A 21496-nucleotide genomic window follows, 5' to 3' on the forward strand; every position below is an offset into this window, starting at 1 on the left:
TCTTTTTTTTTCTTTCAAATCAGTCGTTCATGAACAATTTGGTGATTTTGAGTGATTCAGTCGTTCGTGAACGATTTTTTTCGATTGAATTGAATCATTTGTTTGCGAACGATTCATTTTGATTGAATCATTCATTCGCGAACGATTCATTTTGATTGAATCATTCATTCGCGAACGATTCATTTTAATTGAATAATTCGTTTGTGAATGATTCTTCTTGATTGAATCATTTGGTCGCGAACGATTCATTTTGATTAAATTATTTGTTCGTTAACAATTCACCTTGAATACATCGGTCGTTCGAGAACTATTCATTAATTATGATTGAATCATTCGTTCGTGAACGATTAATTTTGATTGAATCATTTGTTCGAGAACGGTTCATAACGGTCGAATAATTCATTTGTGAACAATTCTTTTTTTTTCTTTCAAATCAGTCGTTCAGGAACAATTTGGTGATTTTGAGTGATTCAGTCGTTCGTGAACGATTTTTTTCGATTGAATTGAATCATTCGTTTGCGAACGATTCATTTTGATTGAATCATTCATTCGCGAACGATTCATTTTGATTGAATCATTCATTCGCGAACGATTCATTTTAATTGAATAATTCGTTTGTGAATGATTCTTCTTGATTGAATCATTTGGTCGCGAACGATTCATTTTGATTAAATTATTTGTTCGTTAACAATTCACCTTGAATACATCGGTCGTTCGAGAACTATTCATTATGATTGAATCATTCGTTCGCGAACGATTCATTTTGATTGAATCATACGTTCGCGAACGATTCATTTTGATTGAATCATACGTTCGTGAACGATTCATTTTGATTAAATTATTCGTTCGTGAACAATTCACCTTGAATACATCGGTCGTTCGAGAACGATTCATTTCGATTCTTCTTTGATGAATGAGTTGATCATGAATAAAATAATTCATTTTGAATCCACCAGTCGTTCGTGAACGATTCATTTTGAGTAAATCAGTCGTCTGTGAAAATTCATCATTGCGGGTAAATCGATTCATTTTGATTAAATTATTCGTTCGTGAACAATTAATTCACCTTGAATACATACCTAGGTCGTTCGAGAACGATTCATTATTGATGAATGAGTGAATCATGAACAATTCATTTCGAATCAACCAGTCGTTCATGAACGATTCATTTTTAATAAATTAGTCGTCTGTGAAGTTTCATCATTTCGAGTGAATGAATCAGTCGTTCAGAAACGATTCATCAATATAACAAATTAGCTGTTCTTGAACAATCATCAATCTCTATAATAAATAAGTCGTTCGTGAACGATTCGTCTTTAGGTAATGAATCAGTCGTCTTATTCCTAATTTTTTTTTTCATTTTTTCAACATTGAAAATCCTCATCAATCATTTACAAGCCTTTTCCTAAGAAATGTTCTATCAAAGTAGAAAAATTATTCTGAATTTCAAATTGCAATCAGGTAGGTAGGACAGGTAGGTAGGTACATCAAATTTTTTCGTTCATTTTTTTAAAATTCTTACCATTATAGCAACTTTTTGGCATCAATTTTTCAATTTTTTTATTGCATTGAGTTCTTTTATTTTTTGAACAAACGGAATAAGTCTTTGGTTTTTTGTATTTTTTTTCTCAATTCGTCAATTATTTTTTCTTCCTACCTACTTATCCATTTTTTTATTTTTCGTCTTTCCTTGGTTTTTTTTCTAATTCACTCAGTGATTACTATTTCATTCAGTTTTTCTACTTTGTTTTTCAATTTTTTCAAAGTTTTGTAATCTTGCTGAATATTTGATTTTTCTTCTTTTCATATCAAATATTTCTATATTACACAGAATGTACTTTTCGACCTGCTACAATGTTGACTGAAAATAAGGTTGGGGTTTGGTATTTTTTTTAATTTCCAATTTTTCTTTATTTTTGAATGAGTAATTACAATTTTAAATTCGTTATTTGTAAAATAATTTGATCACCCAAAATAGTTTTTTTTAAAATTTTGTTTTGTTCACGTTTATTCAATTTCGAAATACATATTCCGGTCATTTCTGCTCACTTCATCAGCTTCGATCCACGAACAGTAAAAAGTAGCCTACATTCCCTTCAACCAGCAAGTTATGCAGCCATTACTGCACATACGTTCAACACCACCTCAAAAATGACACATTGAAACAACAAGGAAAACAAACGCAATAAATTATAACGAAAAATCATTTAATAAATACGTATTATGAATCCTTACAAAAAAAACAACATCTACAATGATAAATGCATCGAACAAAAAAATTGTCGCCTATAAAAAAAATTATTGTGAAACTCGTTGGTATAATTATTATAATAAATAGGTAGGTATGCAATGATCGTAAAAAAAATGACAACAAATTATAGGATATTTAGCTCTTGAAAACGAGTTGTCTCTTCCAAAATCAATCAAACCAAACAAACAAAAATATAATTTTGAAAATGAATGACTTTGTTTTTTAAAAAAAATCCCGGAGTAAAATTCAACAAAACTTATCATCAATGGTCGAAATTTCACTGTAAAAAAAAAACTCGAAGAAACAAAACAATAGAACAAAACAAAATCTCTTAAAACATACGTACAAATCAAAACATTCACAGCCTAAATCCTATAACTAAGTTTAAAAATTCCAAAAAAAAAATATGACATCGTCGATTTAAAAATATCAAAGTAATAAAAAATTTATCACAACATCATTCTCGGTGCACCTTACCAAGAATAATAGTGTTATTTTCATTACATTACTTCATTACAAAAAAAATGATATCGTGAATTTCTTCGAAATTGGCATATAACGTAAGAATCAATATCGATTATCGGTGAACTGACAATACCTGAAAATAGGTTGGTGGAGGAGGATAGGGATAGGTTGATAGGTACAAAATGAAAAGACGTCGAGAAAATCATATGATCCCGGCTAATTACCTTTTATCGGTGTTTAAATGAATGGTATTAATTGATCCGCATATCAGGTTTAAATTAACAACAAAATTGTATACCGTATCACATCGTAAGACAGCTCGTCTACGTCATATATTCACACATCGTAATTTCTTATCGGGTACTCGGTTGGCGAATTCGTTCGATGCAGGGGCTGTTCTCGGATGAGGTTGCGATGATGATGACGACGATTCAGCCGCCTCGATACGAGCTTCGAGTTCGGCGCTCGCTGCACATCCACCGTTCATCATTTCAGTCAAGCAGAGCTTTTGTTTTTGTATTCGATCGAGAATTAGCACCTCTAAGGTGAACAATTCGACATCGGTTTCTTGGGGCACGTTACGTCTCATGAAATCGGCCAACTTCAAAACGTATTCGGCGTTGTATCCGGCCATACCTTTCGAGTTCACTATTTGCCACGATATGTCCATTAGGGGCGCATCACCGAGCCATAGGTGATTATCGGAATAGGCAATAAAAGTCACAGCTTCGATTGGCGTACTCGACTCGTCGCCGTTCGGGTAGAAAGACACGATTTCTTGCAGGTATCCGCCATTCGAGCATTCTCGTTTTTGTAAATAATGATAAGCTGCCGAGTCTTCGGTTACCAAGAACGCTCTGCCCCATACCAAAGCCTATAAATGGTGGGGAAAATTCAGAATTGTTTTAGATATTTGATTGTTGTTTTTTTTTAGTCTACGTTAGTTTATTTTATAATTATTTATGGTGTTAATAGATTTAAAAAGCGGTGCGTGAAGAAGCAAGCTCGTGTAAGTTGAATGATATGCCATACAGGATAATGAGGATGAATATGAAAACATTGTAGTTATCATGCGGTTATTAATAATGTTGTGTTACAGAATTATTTTGAAAGCAGAGTTAAAAGGGTCTTTTTCAGTTCTAAGTGCAGTTTCAAAGAACTTTGAAGAATCAACAATAAATAATGCACGACTATGCCCCTTCAAGTTCCAAGGTCGGCAAAATAATCTACGCTTGTATGACTTTCGCTGTTTGTATTCACCAGGAGAATTATTTGGCATATGATAGAACAGTCGTTATATCACAGTGATCAGTGGAAATCATGTTTTTTTAAATATCCAAATTTGAAAGGGCTTTCAACTACTAAATAATATGTGTAAATGAATAGATTTTTGTAAAAAACTTCAAAAATTGAAAAAAACCTTGTAATAGTGACTTTTTTTTGGCTTAGGTATAATTATAAAATATGAAATTATAAATCCTTTCAAAAACAAAAACTCCTATTTCTAACATTTTAATATGTATTATGTCAGACTTTTAAAAGCTTGAAAAAAAATAGACCAATTTATATGTAATATTTTCATCAGACTTCTGAGAACTTGAAAAAAACTACTCACTCTCTTTGAAATTTTCACTAGTATTGAAGTGGACTTTTTGGTACAAAGTCTGACTTATAAGAACTTGAAAGAAAATTACTAAATTGCTGAGTGAGTGACTCGACAGGTAGACAGATAACCTTGAAAAGCTAGACAAACAGGTCAATGACCTTAAAATGCCACATAAGAAGCCAGGCGAATAACCTCAACACGACAGACAGGCAGACAGACGACATTGAGAACGCGTATTGACAGGTCAATGACCTTGGAAGGCTGACCAGACCGACTACCTTGGGACAGGGGTCAATGACCTCGAACGTCTAGACAGATAGACAGACGATTTTGGGAGGTCTGACAGGTAGATCAATGACCTTGAGAGTTCAGACACACGGGTCAATGACCTTAGAATACCATACCGCCGGTCCAACGACCTTAATAAGCCAGACAGGCAGATAGACGCCATTGGTAGACCATCCAGATAAGTCAGTGACCTTTAGAGTCCAGACATACGGGTCAATGACCTTAATAGATTGGATACTAAGACAAACGATCTTGGGAAACCAGCCAAACGTTTGAATGATCTTATAAAAATGCAGATAGACGACCTTGGAGGACAATGCTGACGGTTCAATGACCTCAAGATGCCAGACAGATAGGTCAGTGACCTTACTAGTCCATGCACTGGGGGTCAATGACCTTGAGAGACCAGACAGACGACCTTGAGAGACCAGACAGACGACCTTGAGAGACCAGACAGACGACCTTAAACGAACAGACAGACGAGCTTAGGAGACCATACTAAAGGGTCAATGGCCTCTGGCTGCAGAAAATCTCTGGTATAAAGCTCAGGCTTGGTCAGGATCAGGCTGGAGACCTCGTCCGGATGATCATGTCATTGTCTGATCGAGCATAGTCAATTTTGAAGACGAAGAAAAAAAAAACATTGCCAATTTTTACGTTTACCCCATTTTTTTTCTCACCCCAATTTTGAAAAACATTCACCAAATATTTTCCAACCTCAAATTAACGCATCGAAATATTTGAGAGGCAATTTTTCAAGAATAATTTTTTGCAATTTTTACATAAAAGAGCGAGAATTTTCGAGAATTTTTGGGCATGTTATTGAGAAAAAAGTGAAACTTTCCGAGATTTCTTGCAACAAAAAGTGACAATTTTTAGACATTTTGGCCAATTGGGCAAAAGACTAATTTCTAGCAAAAAACGAGAACCTTTCAAGTTGGTTACAAAAAAAGTTTCAACTTTTCAACAGTTTTTGGTAAAAAGTGAAAATAAAAAATAAAGACAGGGGAATTTTTGCCAGTTTTGGTCAGAAAAAAAAACTGATAATTTTAGCAATGAGCAGAATTATTTAGCAATTATTGGCAAGAAAGTGATACTTTTTCACAATTTTAGGCGTTGCAACTTCATTTTGTAAAAAATCGAGCTTTTTTTGAAAATTTTTGGAACTTGTAGACAAAAAAATGAGCTTTTCGGGAAATGCTTGGAAACAAGTGAGATTTCTCGAAATTTTTCGCGGAAAAGCGACAATTTTTAGCTATTTTTGGCAAATAACCATGCCTGCATTTTGAAATTTTTCTCAAAAGTGATATTTTTTAGCCATTTTTGGCAAGAAACGACACTTTTTGAAATTTTTTCTCAAAAGTGATAATTTTTAGAAATTTTTGGCAAAAAACGATCCTTTTTGGAATTTTTTTTTCAAAAGTGACAATTTTCAGCAATTTTTGGCAAGAAATAGTATTGTTGGAATATTTTTGCAATAGTGACTATTTTTGGAAAGAAACGATCCTTTTTGGAATTTTTTCTCAAAAGTGACAATTTTTAGTGTATTTTTGGCAAGAAACAATTCTTTTTGGAATTTGTTCTCAAAAAGCGACAATTTTCAGCTATTTTTGGCAAGAAACGAAACTTCCTGCAATCTTTTATCAAAAGTGCTCATTTTTAGCAATTTTTGGCAAGAAATGATGATTTTTGGAATTTTTTCTCAAAAGTGACAATTTTTAGCTATTAATTTTAACAAGAAACGATACTTTGAGAAATTTTTTCTCAAAAGTGACCATTTTTTAACAATTTTTGGCAAGAAACAATATTTGTGGAATTTTTTTCTCTAAAGTTACCATTTTTAGTAATTTTTGGCTCTAAACGGTATTTTTGGAATTTGTTTTCAAAAGTGACAATTTTCAGCTTATTGGAATTTTTGTCTCAAAAGTGACTATTTTTAGCAATTTTTGGCAAGAAATGATGCTTTTTGGAATTTTTGTCTCAAAAGTGACTATTTTTAGCAATTTTTGGCAAGAAATGATGCTTTTTGGAATTTTTGTCTCAAAAGTGACAATTTTTAGCAATTTTTGGCCAGAAACGATATTTTTGGAATTTTTTCTCAAAAGTGACAATTTTTAGCTATTAATTTTGACAAGAAACGATACTTTGAGGAATTTTTTCTCAAAAGTGACCATTTTTTAACAATTTTTGGCCAGAAACGATATTTTTGGAATTTTTTCTCAAAAGTGACAATTTTTAGACATTTTTGCCAAGAAACAATTTTTTTGGAATTTGTTCTCAAAAAGCGACAATTTTCAGCTATTTTTGGCAAGAAACGAAACTTCCTGCAATCTTTTATCAAAAGTGCTCATTTTTAGCAATTTTTGGCAAGAAATGATGATTTTTGGAATTTTTTCTCAAAAGTGACAATTTTTAGCTATTAATTTTGACAAGAAACGATACTTTGTGGAATTTTTTCTCAAAAGTGACCATTTTTTAACACTTTTTGGCAAGAAACAATATTGTGGAATTTTTTCTCTAAAGTTACCATTTTTAGCAATTTTTGGCTCAAAACGGTATTTTTGGAATTTTTTTTTCAAAAGTGACAATTTTTAGATATTTTTGGCAAGAAACAATTCTTTTTGCAATTTGTTCTCAAAAGTGACAATTTTCAGCTTATTGGAATTTTTGTCTCAAAAGTGACTATTTTTAGCAATTTTTGGCAAGAAATGATGCTTTTTGGAATTTTTGTCTCAAAAGTGACAATTTTTAGCAATTTTTGGCCAGAAACGATATTTTTGAAATTTTTTCTCAAAAAGCGACAATTTCAGCTATTTTTGGCAAGAGACGAGACTTCGTGGAATCTTTTATCAAAAGTGTTCATTTTTAGCAATTTTTGGCAAGAAATGATGATTTTTGGAATTTTTTCTCAAAAGTGACAATTTTTAGCTATTAATTTTGACAAGAAACGATACTTTGTGGAATTTTTTCTCAAAAGTGACCATTTTTTAACACTTTTTGGTAAGAAACAATATTGTGGAATTTTTTCTCTAAAGTTACCATTTTTAGCAATTTTTGGCTCAAAACGGTATTTTTGGAATTTTTTTTTCAAAAGTGACAATTTTTAGATATTTTTGGCAAGAAACAATTCTTTTTGCAATTTGTTCTCAAAAGTGACAATTTTCAGCTTATTGGAAATTTTGTCTCAAAAGTGACTATTTTTAGCAATTTTTGGCAAGAAATGATGCTTTTTGGAATTTTTGTCTCAAAAGTGACAATTTTTAGCAATTTTTGGCCAGAAACGATATTTTTGAAATTTTTTCTCAAAAAGCGACAATTTTTAGCAATTTTTGGTACTTTTTACTCTCCAACAATTTTGATAAAAAATGAGCTTTATAGACATCTGTCTGAACAATAATTTTGGTAAAAACTATATATATATTTTTTTTAGGAAGTTGACGATTTTTCAATTACATATTACAGATGAAAAAAATTGATACCTACATACAAAAGCTATATCTAATATTTTATTGATGTGATCGATTTTCGATTCTCTCAACTTCTGTTTGGTGAATTTATATTCGTATTTCGTATACGCACAGCGAAAAGTTCTCTACGAGTCTATGACGGAATTATTCTGTTCCGCGAGAGGTTTCAGACAATCGCATATTATTATGTAGTTTGCTCATTCTAGTATATTATTAAATTTACTTGACGACGACAAGACACCCGACACGTGTAATGTATGTAAACGAACAATGCAACAGATAGTGCAATACAAGCATCTCCCTATCGTTGTATACATACATAAAAGGTGAAACCCCCTTCTGCATAATTGACTATTAGGTATACGACGCACATCCACGTACACATGCATAAGTATTCACCTACCTATCTACCTATTTACATATCTAGATTACTTCGCAAAATACTCCAAATAGCAACCATTTCCTTCCACCAGATTCATCATAATATATGTACGAGTAGACGAGTACAGTACTACGCGATATTAGAAAATCGCAATGCCCTAGACCTAATAAACAGTAGCTATGTAAACGTATGCAATGTGTAAATGTATCTGCGACCAAAGATATCTACGTAGTTCATAATTAACCTCACATTAGCTCGTTTCACGCCTTATTTACGATTATAAAAGAGGAAAAAACGCTCATTCAGAAATTTTCCAACGTCGTCGTTGTGGAACAAAAATTCGTGGCATTTGTTGATTCTTTTTTCAATTTGATTGATTACACGACGACGATATCTTCTGAGTGTACGATTTCGACACGACCAGATTAAATAATTTGATACATTACATCGTACAACAAGATAATAAATGAATATTTCTGATCGAGAGAACAATAGCTATATTGTCTATACCATCTGAGGGTTTTACGTAGGTAGAGGAACATGTATGTATACAAACGACGATAAAGTACTAATACTCGTATGCGCGATCCATACGTTCCGGATTCATTTCAATTAGATTCGATATTAAAATTATGTACCTATGTACATACACATGTACTTGAACCACGAATAAAAGAACCAGCTGTAAAATTCAAATCACCCATAAAGCCCCTTAAAAATTTCCACGTATAATTTGTACGTACAATCGCAGGTACCTACCTACCTACATCTACCATTGAACTTTTTTCAATACTCTAATCGTATTATTATTGATTATTAGCATAATATTTGCTCAAAATATCACCTTTCTCATCTCGATGAAAAATTCTTCGAATTGTAAACAAAGTACCCACTGTTTTGTTTTAAAAAATATAAAAATTTCGAGTTGATTGACATTGGCAATTATCATTACCTAAAAAGATAGAACAGACCACAGAACGCTAATTATAATAACGATTAAAATTCTCAACAAAAATAACCAGGATGCTGACAATTCGATCGTACGATTTACACAATGTATAATTCAGCTCGTAGCAAAAATTTCATTTGTCGCAAATTTTCTCGTCGCAAGTCGCATATTGCGATTTCCTTATTAGAGAATATGGTCCACTGTGGGTCTATTCTTCTCCTCGATCACCTCACCCGAGAGCTCATACACTGCATAGCGAAAAAGCACGTGTTCGGAATATTAATACGCAGTAACAACAATACCACAAGTACGGTGATGGGGGTAATGAGGTGTATTTAAACCGCAGAGGAGTACAGAGAGACGACAGCGACACTGCGAATTACGTTGTCGTGTGCCAAACTATAGGATACGAAAATAACGCCACAACGCCAACGGATTTGGATTTTTATGCCAAATTAAACGTTGCTATTCGCTTTGGATTCGCGAATGATTGATATCGCTGAAAGTGAAATTTGGAATTACGTATCAAGAAGTGCAGCGAAATGTTTTGAAAAAATGTGAAAATCGTCCCAATTTGCAGGGAAATCCGCGAGATAAAAACGTCGCAGAGGAAAGGCCGCCGCTAATTTTCTCATCCATTATAAAAACTACTTACTCAGAGATATTTGAAATTAATACAACTACTCGTACATCATCAACTACCTACGAAATGTTCAAAATGGAAATGTCGTCTCTTTATCTCTTCCATCACCACACTTTGCTCAAACCACCATCTCTTTCTGCATAGCCTATTTCAATGGGAAAGGTAGAAGGAGGGAGGTCGTTTTCACGGTCAAAAAAAATTATGATATGATAAAATAAACCAAAATATTTTGATGGAAATTGTTCTCGCACAGACAGACAGTCTCATGTTACTTTTATCCCAGCCCCCTCCCCTTTCGAAGAGGAAAAAGAGGGTCAGCGCGGTGGGTGAGAGTAGAAAAAATTACGATAGTGTCTCAAAATAAACGAATATTTTTACTCGAAAAATTTATTAGAAGGACTTTTCCTACCCCGCCTCTCTCTTTTTCTCGGAGAGAGGAAGAGCAAAGGGAAATAGGTAGGCGAGAAACATCTTGAAAATCTCGCGAGAGAAATGAAAAATATAAAAGAAATACATAGAAGGAAAGTGAAAGTCACATTCACGAGAATGTAAAAATGCCGTTGATGAAAAATCGCCAACAAAAGTAACAAAAGAACTTCCTACGAGAAATTTTTCAGCTTCTTCGCTTAGAAAATTTTACATTCCTCTACTTAATCATTTTTTCGCTCAAAAATTTTCATCACGTCGCGTCGGATTTAAATTTTTCGGCTCATTTCAAGTTTTCCAATTATTCTTCTGTTCAAAAATTATATGTGGGTAATTCTCAGAAGAAGGGTCGATTTTGATATGCATAATTTTGAAAAACGAAAATCATTTTTTTGGAAAATTTCAAATGGGAATCATTTGTATATGTGTCCCAGATCCCTTTTCTAGTGTTGGCCTCAATTCAATCCCCCCCACTGGAAGGACACAGATTTTGCGAAATATCAAAACTTCACAGATAAGTACGATCAGAACGAGCTGTAATGTAGTTTTTAAAAAGAACGGTGCGGGGTAACATTTCTATGAGAACAGTGAACCAGTGCAGCCACTCACCAGAAAAAAATGTTGGATTGGGAAGCTACCAAAATTAATTGAAAATTGCTCGAAAATTTGCGCAAAAAGTGTGTGACAGTTTTCAAATGTGAATTGTGAGCTTCCTATAGACTTATTGCAATTGCAATTTGCACAATAAGAGACCTTCATGTTCTGTGATAATGAGAATGTGTCAATTTTTCCAAAAAAAAATGAAGTTCATGACACTTTATAACATTCATTTTCAAAAACATGATGTGTGACAGCCAAGTCGAAGGACATTTGGGGTATAAAATCAAATGTACACTAATGAAAGGAGGGTCTAAAAACCTCAATACCATGTGTGAAATGTGTGCGGGGTCATTCTTGAATGGACCAAAAAAAAAAATTCACGCTAAAACCGTTGAGAAATTTGCCATGTACACGAATTTTACCTTTTTCTGAGAATTACCCATGTATATATTTTTTTTCTTAAAAACGCTCGAATGTTTTACCAATTTTGTTCCAAAATGCTCAGCTTTTCTTTTCAAAAATGCAATTTTTTGCTCAAAAAATCATAAAAATCAAACGATATTTTTGAACAAAAACGGAACTTTTCGACAACAATCAACATTTCATCAAGAAAGAGCATTTTTGTCTTTTGAACAGGGGAATTGTGTTCTCACTTAGTTTATTCAAACATAAAATTACATGCGAGCAAAATTAATTGCATTCTTGAACAAAAATTGCGTTTTTTTGTATGAAGATTGCTTTTTTAATCAAGAATTGTTTTTGAACCATAATAATTGCATTTTTGAAAGATTATCGCATTTTGAACTAAGATTGCACTTTTTTCAAACTTTGAAAAAAATTGCTTTTAAACAAAATTTCACTTTTAAAGAAAACTGCATTTTTGAACAAAAATTGCATGTAGGGCTATTGAAAAAATTTCACTTTAAAAAAAATTGCACATTTGAACAAAAACTGCATTTTTAAATAAGAGTTGCATTTTTTAAAAAAGTTCCGTTTATTGAAATTTTATTAAAAAATTACATTTGTTGAAACTTTTGAAAAAAATCATTTTTGAACAAAATTGCATTTTTAAACAAAAACTGCATTTCAAGAAACTTTTGGAAAAAATGACATTTTTTTGAAAAAAATGCGCATTTAAACCTAACTACATTTTTGAACAAAATCTGCATTTTTGAACAAAAACTGCACTTTTGAACATGAATTGCATGTTTTAAAACTTTTGGAAAAAAGCATTTTTGAAAAAATTGCACTTTTGAACAAAAACTGCATTTTTTGAACTAAGTTAATTGCACTTTTAAAAAATTGCACCTTTGAACAAAAACTGCATTTTTGAACAAAATCTGCATTTTTGAACAAAAACTGCATTTTTGAACAAGAACTGCACTTTTGAACATGAATTGCATGTTTTGAAACTTTTGGAAAAAATGTTCATTTTTGAACAAAATTGCACTTTTAAATAGAAAGTGCATTTTTGAACAAGAATTGCATTTTTTAAAACTTTTGAAAAAATAGCATTTTTGAACAAAATTACACATTTTTGAACAAAAAATTAAATTTCAATGAAGAATTTGGTTTTTGAACAAAATACAACTTTTTCACTTATAAAAATGTTTGCTATTTTTTGTTCAAAAACCAAATTCTTCATTGAAATTTAATTTTTTGTTCAAAAATGTGTAATTTTGTTCAAAAATGTGTAATTTTGTTCAAAAATGTGTAATTTTGTTCAAAAATGCTATTTTTTCAAAAGATTTAAAAAATGCAATTCTTGTTCAAAAATGCACTTTCTATTTAAAAGTGCAATTTTGTTCAAAATTGAACATTTTTTCCAAAAGTTTCAAAACATGCAATTCATGTTCAAAAGTGCAGTTTTTGTTCAAAAATGCAGTTTTTGTTCAAAAATGTGTCATTTTGTTCAAAAATGTGTAATTTTGTTCAAAAATGCTATTTTTTCAAAAGTTTTAAAAAATGCAATTCTTGTTCAAAAATGCACTTTCTATTTAAAAGTGCAATTTTGTTCAAAAATGAACATTTTTTCTAAAAGTTTCAAAACATGCAATTCATGTTCAAAAGTGCAGTTTTTGTTCAAAAATGCAGTTTTTGTTCAAAAATGCAGATTTTGTTCAAAAATGCAGTTTTTGTTCAAAGGTGCAGTTTTTGTTCAAAGGTGCAGTTTTTGTTCAAAGGTGCAATTTTTTAAAAGTGCAATCAACTTAGTTCAAAAAGTGCAGTTTTTGTTCAAAAGTGCAATTTTTTTCAAAAATGTTTTTTTTTCAAAAATGCTTTTTTCCAAAAGTTTTAAAACATGCAATTCATGTTCAAAAGTGCAGTTTTTGTTCAAAAATGCAGATTTTGTTCAAAAAATAATGTAGTTAGGTTTAAATGCGCATTTTTTTCAAAAATGCCATTTTTTCCAAAAGTTTCTTGAAATGCAGTTTTTGTTTAAAAATGCAATTTTGTTCAAAAATGCAGTTTTCTTTAAAATTGAAATTTTGTTTATAAGCAATTTTTTTCAAAGTTTGAAAAAAGTGCAATTCTTATTCAAAAAATGCATTTGTTCAAAAGTGCAATCTTAGTTCAAAATGCGATCATCTTTCAAAAATGCAAGTATTATGGTTCAAAAACACAATTCTTGTTCAAAAGAGCAATCTTCATACAAAAAAACGCAATTTTTGTTCAAGAATGCAATTATTTTTGCTCGCATGTAATTTTATGTTTGAATAAACTAAGTGAGAACACAATTCCCCTGTTCAAAAGACAAAAATGCTCTTTCTTGATGAACAGTTGATTGTTGTCGAAAAGTTTAATTTTTGTTCAAAAATATCGTATTATTTAAGAATGTCATTCTTTTTGTTCAAATAGTTTGTCGAAAAAATAAAATGTTTTGGTTCCAAATTTGTTCTTTTCTTCTTCAAAAATTATATTCTTTGTTCAAAAATGCAATTTATTGTTCAAATATGTACATTGAATGTGTAAAAATGTAATTTTTTATCCAAAAATGCAATTTTCAAGTTTTTTTCTCAAAAATGAATGTTTTCTTTTGTTCAAAATTACACTAGGTATAGAAAGCATAGGTAATACTAGTACATATTAGACAACAATGTCGGAAGAGTTCACCCTATCTGTTTCAAAAACACATTTTGATAGAAAATTTTCCGATCCTAAAAAATATGAAAAAATGCGTTCTCTTTAAACTTAGAATTTGAACCTTTTACCAAAATTCGACGAAAAAATACCTAATTTTGCTTCTCTAGAAACAATCATTCCATAAGTCATCTTTCAAGAATAATCAGCGTTAGACACAATGCATGAGTATTATAAACAACCCAGCACAATACTTCAATGTTGACCTTTGAATATACGCTAACATTTTATTACAGACATTTTTCTCGATGTAGCTTCCGTGATTCGGATAATCTGCCTTTGACGCAGATATTCGCGGAGATATAATTAATAAAACAATAATTAAAAGCATTATTCATGCATCATCAGAATATTGCACCTAGCGAGATTTTTGCCAACATTCAGAATATTATAAATGTAGTAGGTGAGAGAACTAAAATCACCAGCGCAACTACATCGGTATCAGCAACCCCTTTATTTCTGTACAAATACGCAATATCGTAATAATTTTTAGTAGGTCAACGCAACACTCAGTTGTATACACTCGCTGCACAGAACAGATATGTACTACCTACCTTAACCTACGCGAAATTTCAAACTGTATTAAAAAGCAAATATCGCTATTCGCTACAACAAAGCTTCTTCCGACTTTCGAGAGATAAAGAAGTTTATATTTACACGACCATGGCCTCTTGTTCAATATTATGCTCCAACTCTTTACACCACAGGGCAGGATGTTTAATAAAAATGTGTCGAAAGCTCGCCAAAGTTAGTATTTAAACAAGCTGCAGGGAGAGGTCGGTTTCTCAGTTCATTCTATCGTTCACAACACAAATCGAAAGGCGCAAGCTTACAGATTAACTCTGTGCAATACCTGCCTATTTCTCTCTTCTATACACATAAACTGGAGCAATAAGTAATAATAATACGAGCATGTCAACGATGTGTAGAGTCAAAGCGCCCTTTTCGTTGCTTTTCGTGAAAATTTAAAAAAAAGAAAAAACAGATGCGCTAATACGAGAACATTAAACTTGAGAGGCAAATTTAGGGGGGCGGAGGGGGTTCAAAAATTCACAGCAATTATTCCCGAAATTAAACATTTTTCGATATTTTTTCAAATACATTTGAAAAAATAATCTTTATTGAGACAAACGACAATCGACTATTCGAAATACACAGGAAGCTTATCCAATGAATACTTCAACTAAAAGGCTTCATCCCCTCTCCCACTTCAACTCTGAAATTACACAAGTACCATGCTTCACGTGATAATCTGATATCAAAAGTAGTTTCCAGTAAAGCTTTACCAAAGCAATTTTTCGCTAAAATCATTATTTCGCGAGATATGAAGGAAAATTCAAATTAAGCAGGCAAAATCTGCACATAAATTATCACCAAAGTAAAGATTTGCTACGAAAATCGTGGGGGATTTTCATGGTCTTATCTAGAGCAGCATTTTATTCAACTTATTCAACCGTAATGATTGCCCACACAAAATCTAAACATTAAACATCTCTTTACTCCTCATTTTTAAAAGAAATGACAGCCAATTCAGTTGGTGACTTCATTTCACACCCCCTCTGCCCCTACAAGATTCAATTGTTTTAAATTCAATAGAACAGAAAATCGATACTAGGTGTCCTATCACAGAATAACTCCTACCCATGAATAGTATAGGCAACTTATCTTGAATTCATGTTCACATGTTTGCCTAACTTATTGAATAAATAAATCTGAACTGAATTTCCTCGTTTTAGAATACAGAGGTACCCCAGCCCTTAATTTTGGTCAAATTTGGGGGGAGGGGAGGGGGAATGAATAAAAATCCTGTAGCATATTGTTTACTATGATTTTCATGATACTGATTTGAAATTTCAGCTTACTTTCTTGACATGTATAAGAGCCTCCTAGACCTCACAATAAGCCTTCAATTTTTGTAAGAAAACTAAAATGTCTGATGAAATATCAAAATGAAAATGCAAAAATTTTGAAGGACATCTTTTATAACTTATTTTTTGAAGAGGGGGGGGAGAGTGTCGTCAAAATCTCACAATATACTATTTTTTCGTTTTTTCTACGTGGATAATCCAAAACAAATTTCCAAGGATGGGGTTTCAAAAATACCTATACCATTTAAATTTCCCATTGACCGGGTATTTTGCAAAAACTTCACGACTTTTTTTGAGGAAGGGGAGAGGGGTCAAAATTTTGCACGTTAATTTTTCGCTTCTGCGACGTCTTCGGTCATTTTCAATATTATTTCAGGGGGGAGGGGGTGGAGAGGGTGCTAAGAATACCTATTTTAGATTTTCGTTTTTCAAATTTCAGGGTGTCTTAACAAAATCTGAAAACTAAAAAGAAGGAACTTGTAAGGGCCTTTTGGAAGGACTTTGAAAATGTACTTACTGATTATCCCCCCTCCCTACTCATTCATTTTCACAAAATTGCCACACAAAAAAAGAAGCTTCAAATATTATGATAAAAGAAACAAAAAAAAAATCAAAAAAAATACATCAAACAATAGAAAATAATCAATTGGGTTTCATGACAGAATTATTTTGAAAATTCGGGAAAAAGAAGGACTTTTTTCCCATCCTTCTGGATCGGAAGGACCATTAGACACTCTGAATTTTCAAACTTCTTATGAGTTTTTTAAATTGAATTTTCATTGCATCTTATTAAACGTAGGTATCCTATTCTTATTTTTGTTTCCACAAACGTTCAAATTAAGTAAATTCCTTTAAAAAATATTTTTGAAAAAATTAATATTTCAAAAAATGCAATTTTTTTATTCAAAAGTGACTTAGGCTCTAACAGAAGAAAAAAAAATTGTTTCTAACAAAAAAAAAATTGTTTCTAACAAAAAAAAAAACATAAGTAAGTAATTCCTGTGATTTTGAAATATTCATGTAGGAGTGTATTTTGGGACACAGGAAGCTCGTATCAAAAAACACTAACTCAATATAAATTTGGAAACCAAATACCGAAAAATTCTTCTTCTTCAATTTTCAAAAATCAAGTCATTGTCAACGTCAAAAATTGACAAAAAAATCCGCATACGAGCTATTGACAAAAATGCACTATTCTCCTATTCTCACGCGAAGATAGCAAAGACACAGAATCTGATACAGATAACAACAAAATTGAATTTCGCGACAAAACGCCAGTTCGCTTTAGCGTAAAATAAAGCTCGGTTTGTAGAAATTCGACCCTGACCACGCACAGACTCATTGTCAGATCATATACAACATAATCGATATACAAAGTTTCAAAATCAACCCTCTTTCAAACCCATTGTTCTTTCTCTCTCATACTGTCTCTCTTTCAGGGGGTTTAAGCCAGCCAAGGTCGAGCCTACCTCATCGTTGCGTTCAAATTTTTTCTACGTATGTACATGAATTTTCTATAATATTTTTGTCAAATCTTTTCCTTATCATATCTTCATCCCTGTAAAATATATCAGGTGATCTGTCATTCAACAATACACTCCGTTTAAACTTTTCTCATCATCTTTCGAAGATTCCTACAACACCTACTTACAGTAAAGTTCGATTTAAACGACCCAAAAATCACCAAGATGACGCGGTGCGGCGACGGACGCATAAAACACCCAAAAAATCTCACGTGAGAGCAAAGTATTCGTGCGAAAGTTTTTACTCGTACATTTTTAAAGCATATGCGGTTATTCAAGCATCGACTAATAGCGAGAAAAGTTCGAAATGACCTTGACTTTTCTCATTAGCAGTGGAACTGAACTGGGCGAAACATATACCTACTACCTCCGTTTTTAATTAGCAACGCTTCGTAAACGATACATTATTCGATAATTGTTATATGCGGCGTAATGTATTAATAGATAGCAAATTAGCATGCTTATGTAATTCGTAGATTGAATGAAAAAAAAAAAAAATTGACGTATGAAGAATACAAACCTTATCGTCTTCGATTAACGTCGCCACTCTTCCCGGCTGAAACAAAGCGAAACAAAATAAAACACGTTATTCGTCTGCGTATTTTGAAGAAATTTAAAAATCTAAACAATCATAATACAGGTGATTCGTACGCAAAAATGTTACAGGGTGGTACAATAAAAATGAATTTTAAAAATTTCAATCGATATTTTGAGGGAGGAATGGACAAATCATAATTAAAAATATTCTTCTGTCAATTCGTAGATAATCAATTTTTGGAAAAAATATCATTTCGAACATCAGCTTTTTTTTTCTTTCCAAGTTGGGATTTTTTGAGCCCCTGAAGCCTTTCAAAATTAAGAAATAGATGAGCTGTGGAGAAAATTCAACATACTGATTGGCAAATTCGAACTCAGCGACCTCGAATTAGTCAGAATCAATATGTCACACCACATTTTTATAATTTTGGTTGCTGGATGGGGCCGGGCATGGGTCATTCAGGGGGCACGTTCAAAAAATTTGTAGATATTCGAACTCATTACCTACTCTTAAAAACCTATCAAATGATACGTCATACAGCTTATTTAATTTTTTTGGTACCTAGTTTGACTATGTTTGATGCTGGAGGGTGGGAGGGGGGGATCAGCAAAACCATATCGAAAGAATGAGCCAATACTCAAACACAGTGCTTTTAAATTAGCAACAATCAATTCATTAATTAGGTTTCAAATTCGTTTCGAATTTTGATCAAAATTTGGGGTCTCGTGCCCCCCTTTGGATCCTATATTGAAGATTCTCTCAATATTTTGGTTATTTTTTAAATAAATATCACATTGCCACGGGTAACTCGATCAATTTCATTTTTGACCAGACAAAGAAAATCTAACGAGAGTAAAGTAAAATGCGAATCTTTTTATTTCTACCCATCTCCAATTAAAATGATTTAAGAAAGACTCGTCAATTATCGCAGTAAAATGACCACAAATCGTAAAAAAATATTTCAAATAAAAACGTGAAGGTACCACTCGATTCGATACAAAGTAACGTAGAAAAATAAAAATTGAAACAAACAGGACAATGAATCAAATACTGAAATACACGCGGATAATCACGTGTCGCACCTTTTCGCGTTAAAATACCATCTTCGTACAATAAAAAAATTCAATCTGCAGCATCAGTTCACACACACGTGTCCACATCGAAGAGACTGTACTACAGAAGGAAAAAATAAGAGTAAAAAACCACAATTTTTACACGACCTTGCAGCTCGGCTCGACAGTCGACATTCGACAACGAACCCTCTTCATTTTTCCCTCCCCTGCTTTTGGAACTTTTCGCCCCCTTCAGCTTGGTATTCGCTATTATACCTACGTCATTGTATGTCTGAAAAACAACACAAAACCGCCAACGCGAAATTTCTGCAACGTTGTCGTCGTCTTGCTCGTCTCTCTTGCTTATTTGTACCTACTCGTCGTCGTATATTAATCGAGTCGAGCTCGTGACTTAAATTTCCTTAACCAATAAACTATATGCGACGAGTAGCTTTTAGGGTACCCTGTTATTTGAACGGAACGAGGAAACAAAATGCTACATAAAGACGGTGCACTGCAAATAACCATAACGAGGTATTACTAAATCTGGCCGATATTTGCGTCGTACGATTTGTATTTGCGTTCTGAGAAAATTTCACCAAAATCTCCGTCTACGTTTAACAACACCTAGGTCCTAGGTATATGTATATCTGACTCGTGCGGTGCGTCCTTTCGCCTCGAGCTTTCGAATAAGTAAGCTTCTAGAGTACACACAGATTGAGTAATCGTATGTAGGTAGGTAGGGTACCTACCTACCCAATAAGCTAACGAAAACATTCCATCAGACGAAAGTTGATAAATGATAGTTTAGGATGGATATTTCTAGTAGTAGAGTAGACAAAAATTGATTCATATAATTAATCCAGATCACGTAGGTAATTATAGCGATAGATATACCTATAGGTAAGTATCAACAAAATGAAGTTGAAAGATACACTCTTGCGATGATTATCCTCCTTCTCCTCGATAAACATGGATTACGATGTATACCAAGTGTCATTGACTGATCTATCTAGGCACCTATTTGCGGAATTGCTGTACAGCACCCAAAAAATCCTGAAACAATTCGGATGCTTTTAAGCTTCCCCTCCTCAGCCCATTCTAAAACTACCAAAAATAATTTCACACGAATTTTCCAAATTTATGATGTAGAAATACCGTTTTTTAGCCAGATGGGACACGAAGTAATAACTCAAAATTGAAACACAAATTTAAAAAAAAAACATAATTATTAGGTATTCAAATTGAACAAATTTTTAAAATGATTTATTCGCAATATTTAATGAAAAAAGCAACAATTTTTTTCATTTTTTTGATAATGTTTTTGCAATTTTGTTGAAAAAAATACGAAAATATTTTCTTTTCTTTTAAACTGCTCCATTAAAAGGCTGATTTTTGGATTTGAATACAACTCTTGATTCCCTATCAACTGGTCCTTAAGTTGGATGCGACTTTTTTCAACCCTTCTCACCTCTCTCTACCCCCTCCTGAAAATGTGAACTTTCGCGACTTTTTAGTCAAGGTCATCTTCACCTCACTCTAATCCCTTTCATCCACCCCTAAACCAAGTCCAAGTATTAAATTGGAGTAAAGACATACAAAAAAATTTTAAAATAGATAAATAAGACCGTAAAAAATATATCAAAAATGTGAAAAATTGATAAAAATTGATTTTTAGGGCCCCCAAAATGGCTTTTATGAAGGGTCCCATTGTGGAAAATGTAAAAAATTAATGAAAACTGATTTTTTGGGGCCCTAAAATAGATTTTGAGAAGGGTCCCATTTTAGAAAATGTAAATAATTGATGAACAACGATTTTCTGAGGCCCCAAAATGGATTTTGTGAAAGGTCCCATTTTACAAAATTTAGAACATTGATGAAAATTGATTTTATGAGGCCTCAAAATGAATTTTGTGAAGGGTCCCATCTCATAAAATGTAAAAAATTGATTTTCTTGGCCTCCAAAATAGATTTTGAGAAGTGCCCCATTTTAGAAAATATACAAAATTGATGAAAATTGATTTTCTGGGGCGTAAAATAGAGTTTGAGAAGTGCCCCATTTCAAAAAATGTGAAAAACTGATAAAAATTGATTTTCTGGGGCCCCCATAATGGATTTTGTGAAGGGTCCCATCTCATAAAGTGTAAAAAATTGATAAAAATTGATTTTGTGGTGCCTAAAATAGATTTTGAGAAGTGCCCCATTTCAGAAAATGTAAAAAAAATTGATAAAAATTGATTTTCTGGGGCCCCAAAATGGATTTTGTGAAAGGTCCCATCTCATAAAATGTAAAAAAT

General features: G+C 32.4%; 1 protein-coding gene across 2 annotated transcripts in view; it reads right to left on the reverse strand.

The window, feature by feature from the left end:
* Positions 1 to 2186: 2186 nt before the first annotated feature.
* Positions 2187 to 21496, reverse strand: part of LOC135846233 (putative glutathione-specific gamma-glutamylcyclotransferase 2) — a 232342-nt gene continuing 213032 nt past the window's right edge. For both annotated transcript variants that reach the window (XM_065365210.1, XM_065365211.1), the window contains 2 exons: positions 18130 to 18165; positions 2187 to 3590 (listed from right to left, as the gene is read on the reverse strand). In XM_065365210.1, coding sequence (XP_065221282.1) covers positions 3045 to 3590; positions 18130 to 18165 — 582 coding nt within the window. In that variant the 3' untranslated portion in view covers positions 2187 to 3044. The remainder of the gene's footprint in view (positions 3591 to 18129; positions 18166 to 21496) is intronic.

Source organism: Planococcus citri, chromosome 5, assembly GCF_950023065.1.
Source record: "Planococcus citri chromosome 5, ihPlaCitr1.1, whole genome shotgun sequence".
In the NCBI taxonomy this organism is placed as follows: domain Eukaryota; kingdom Metazoa; phylum Arthropoda; class Insecta; order Hemiptera; family Pseudococcidae; genus Planococcus; species Planococcus citri.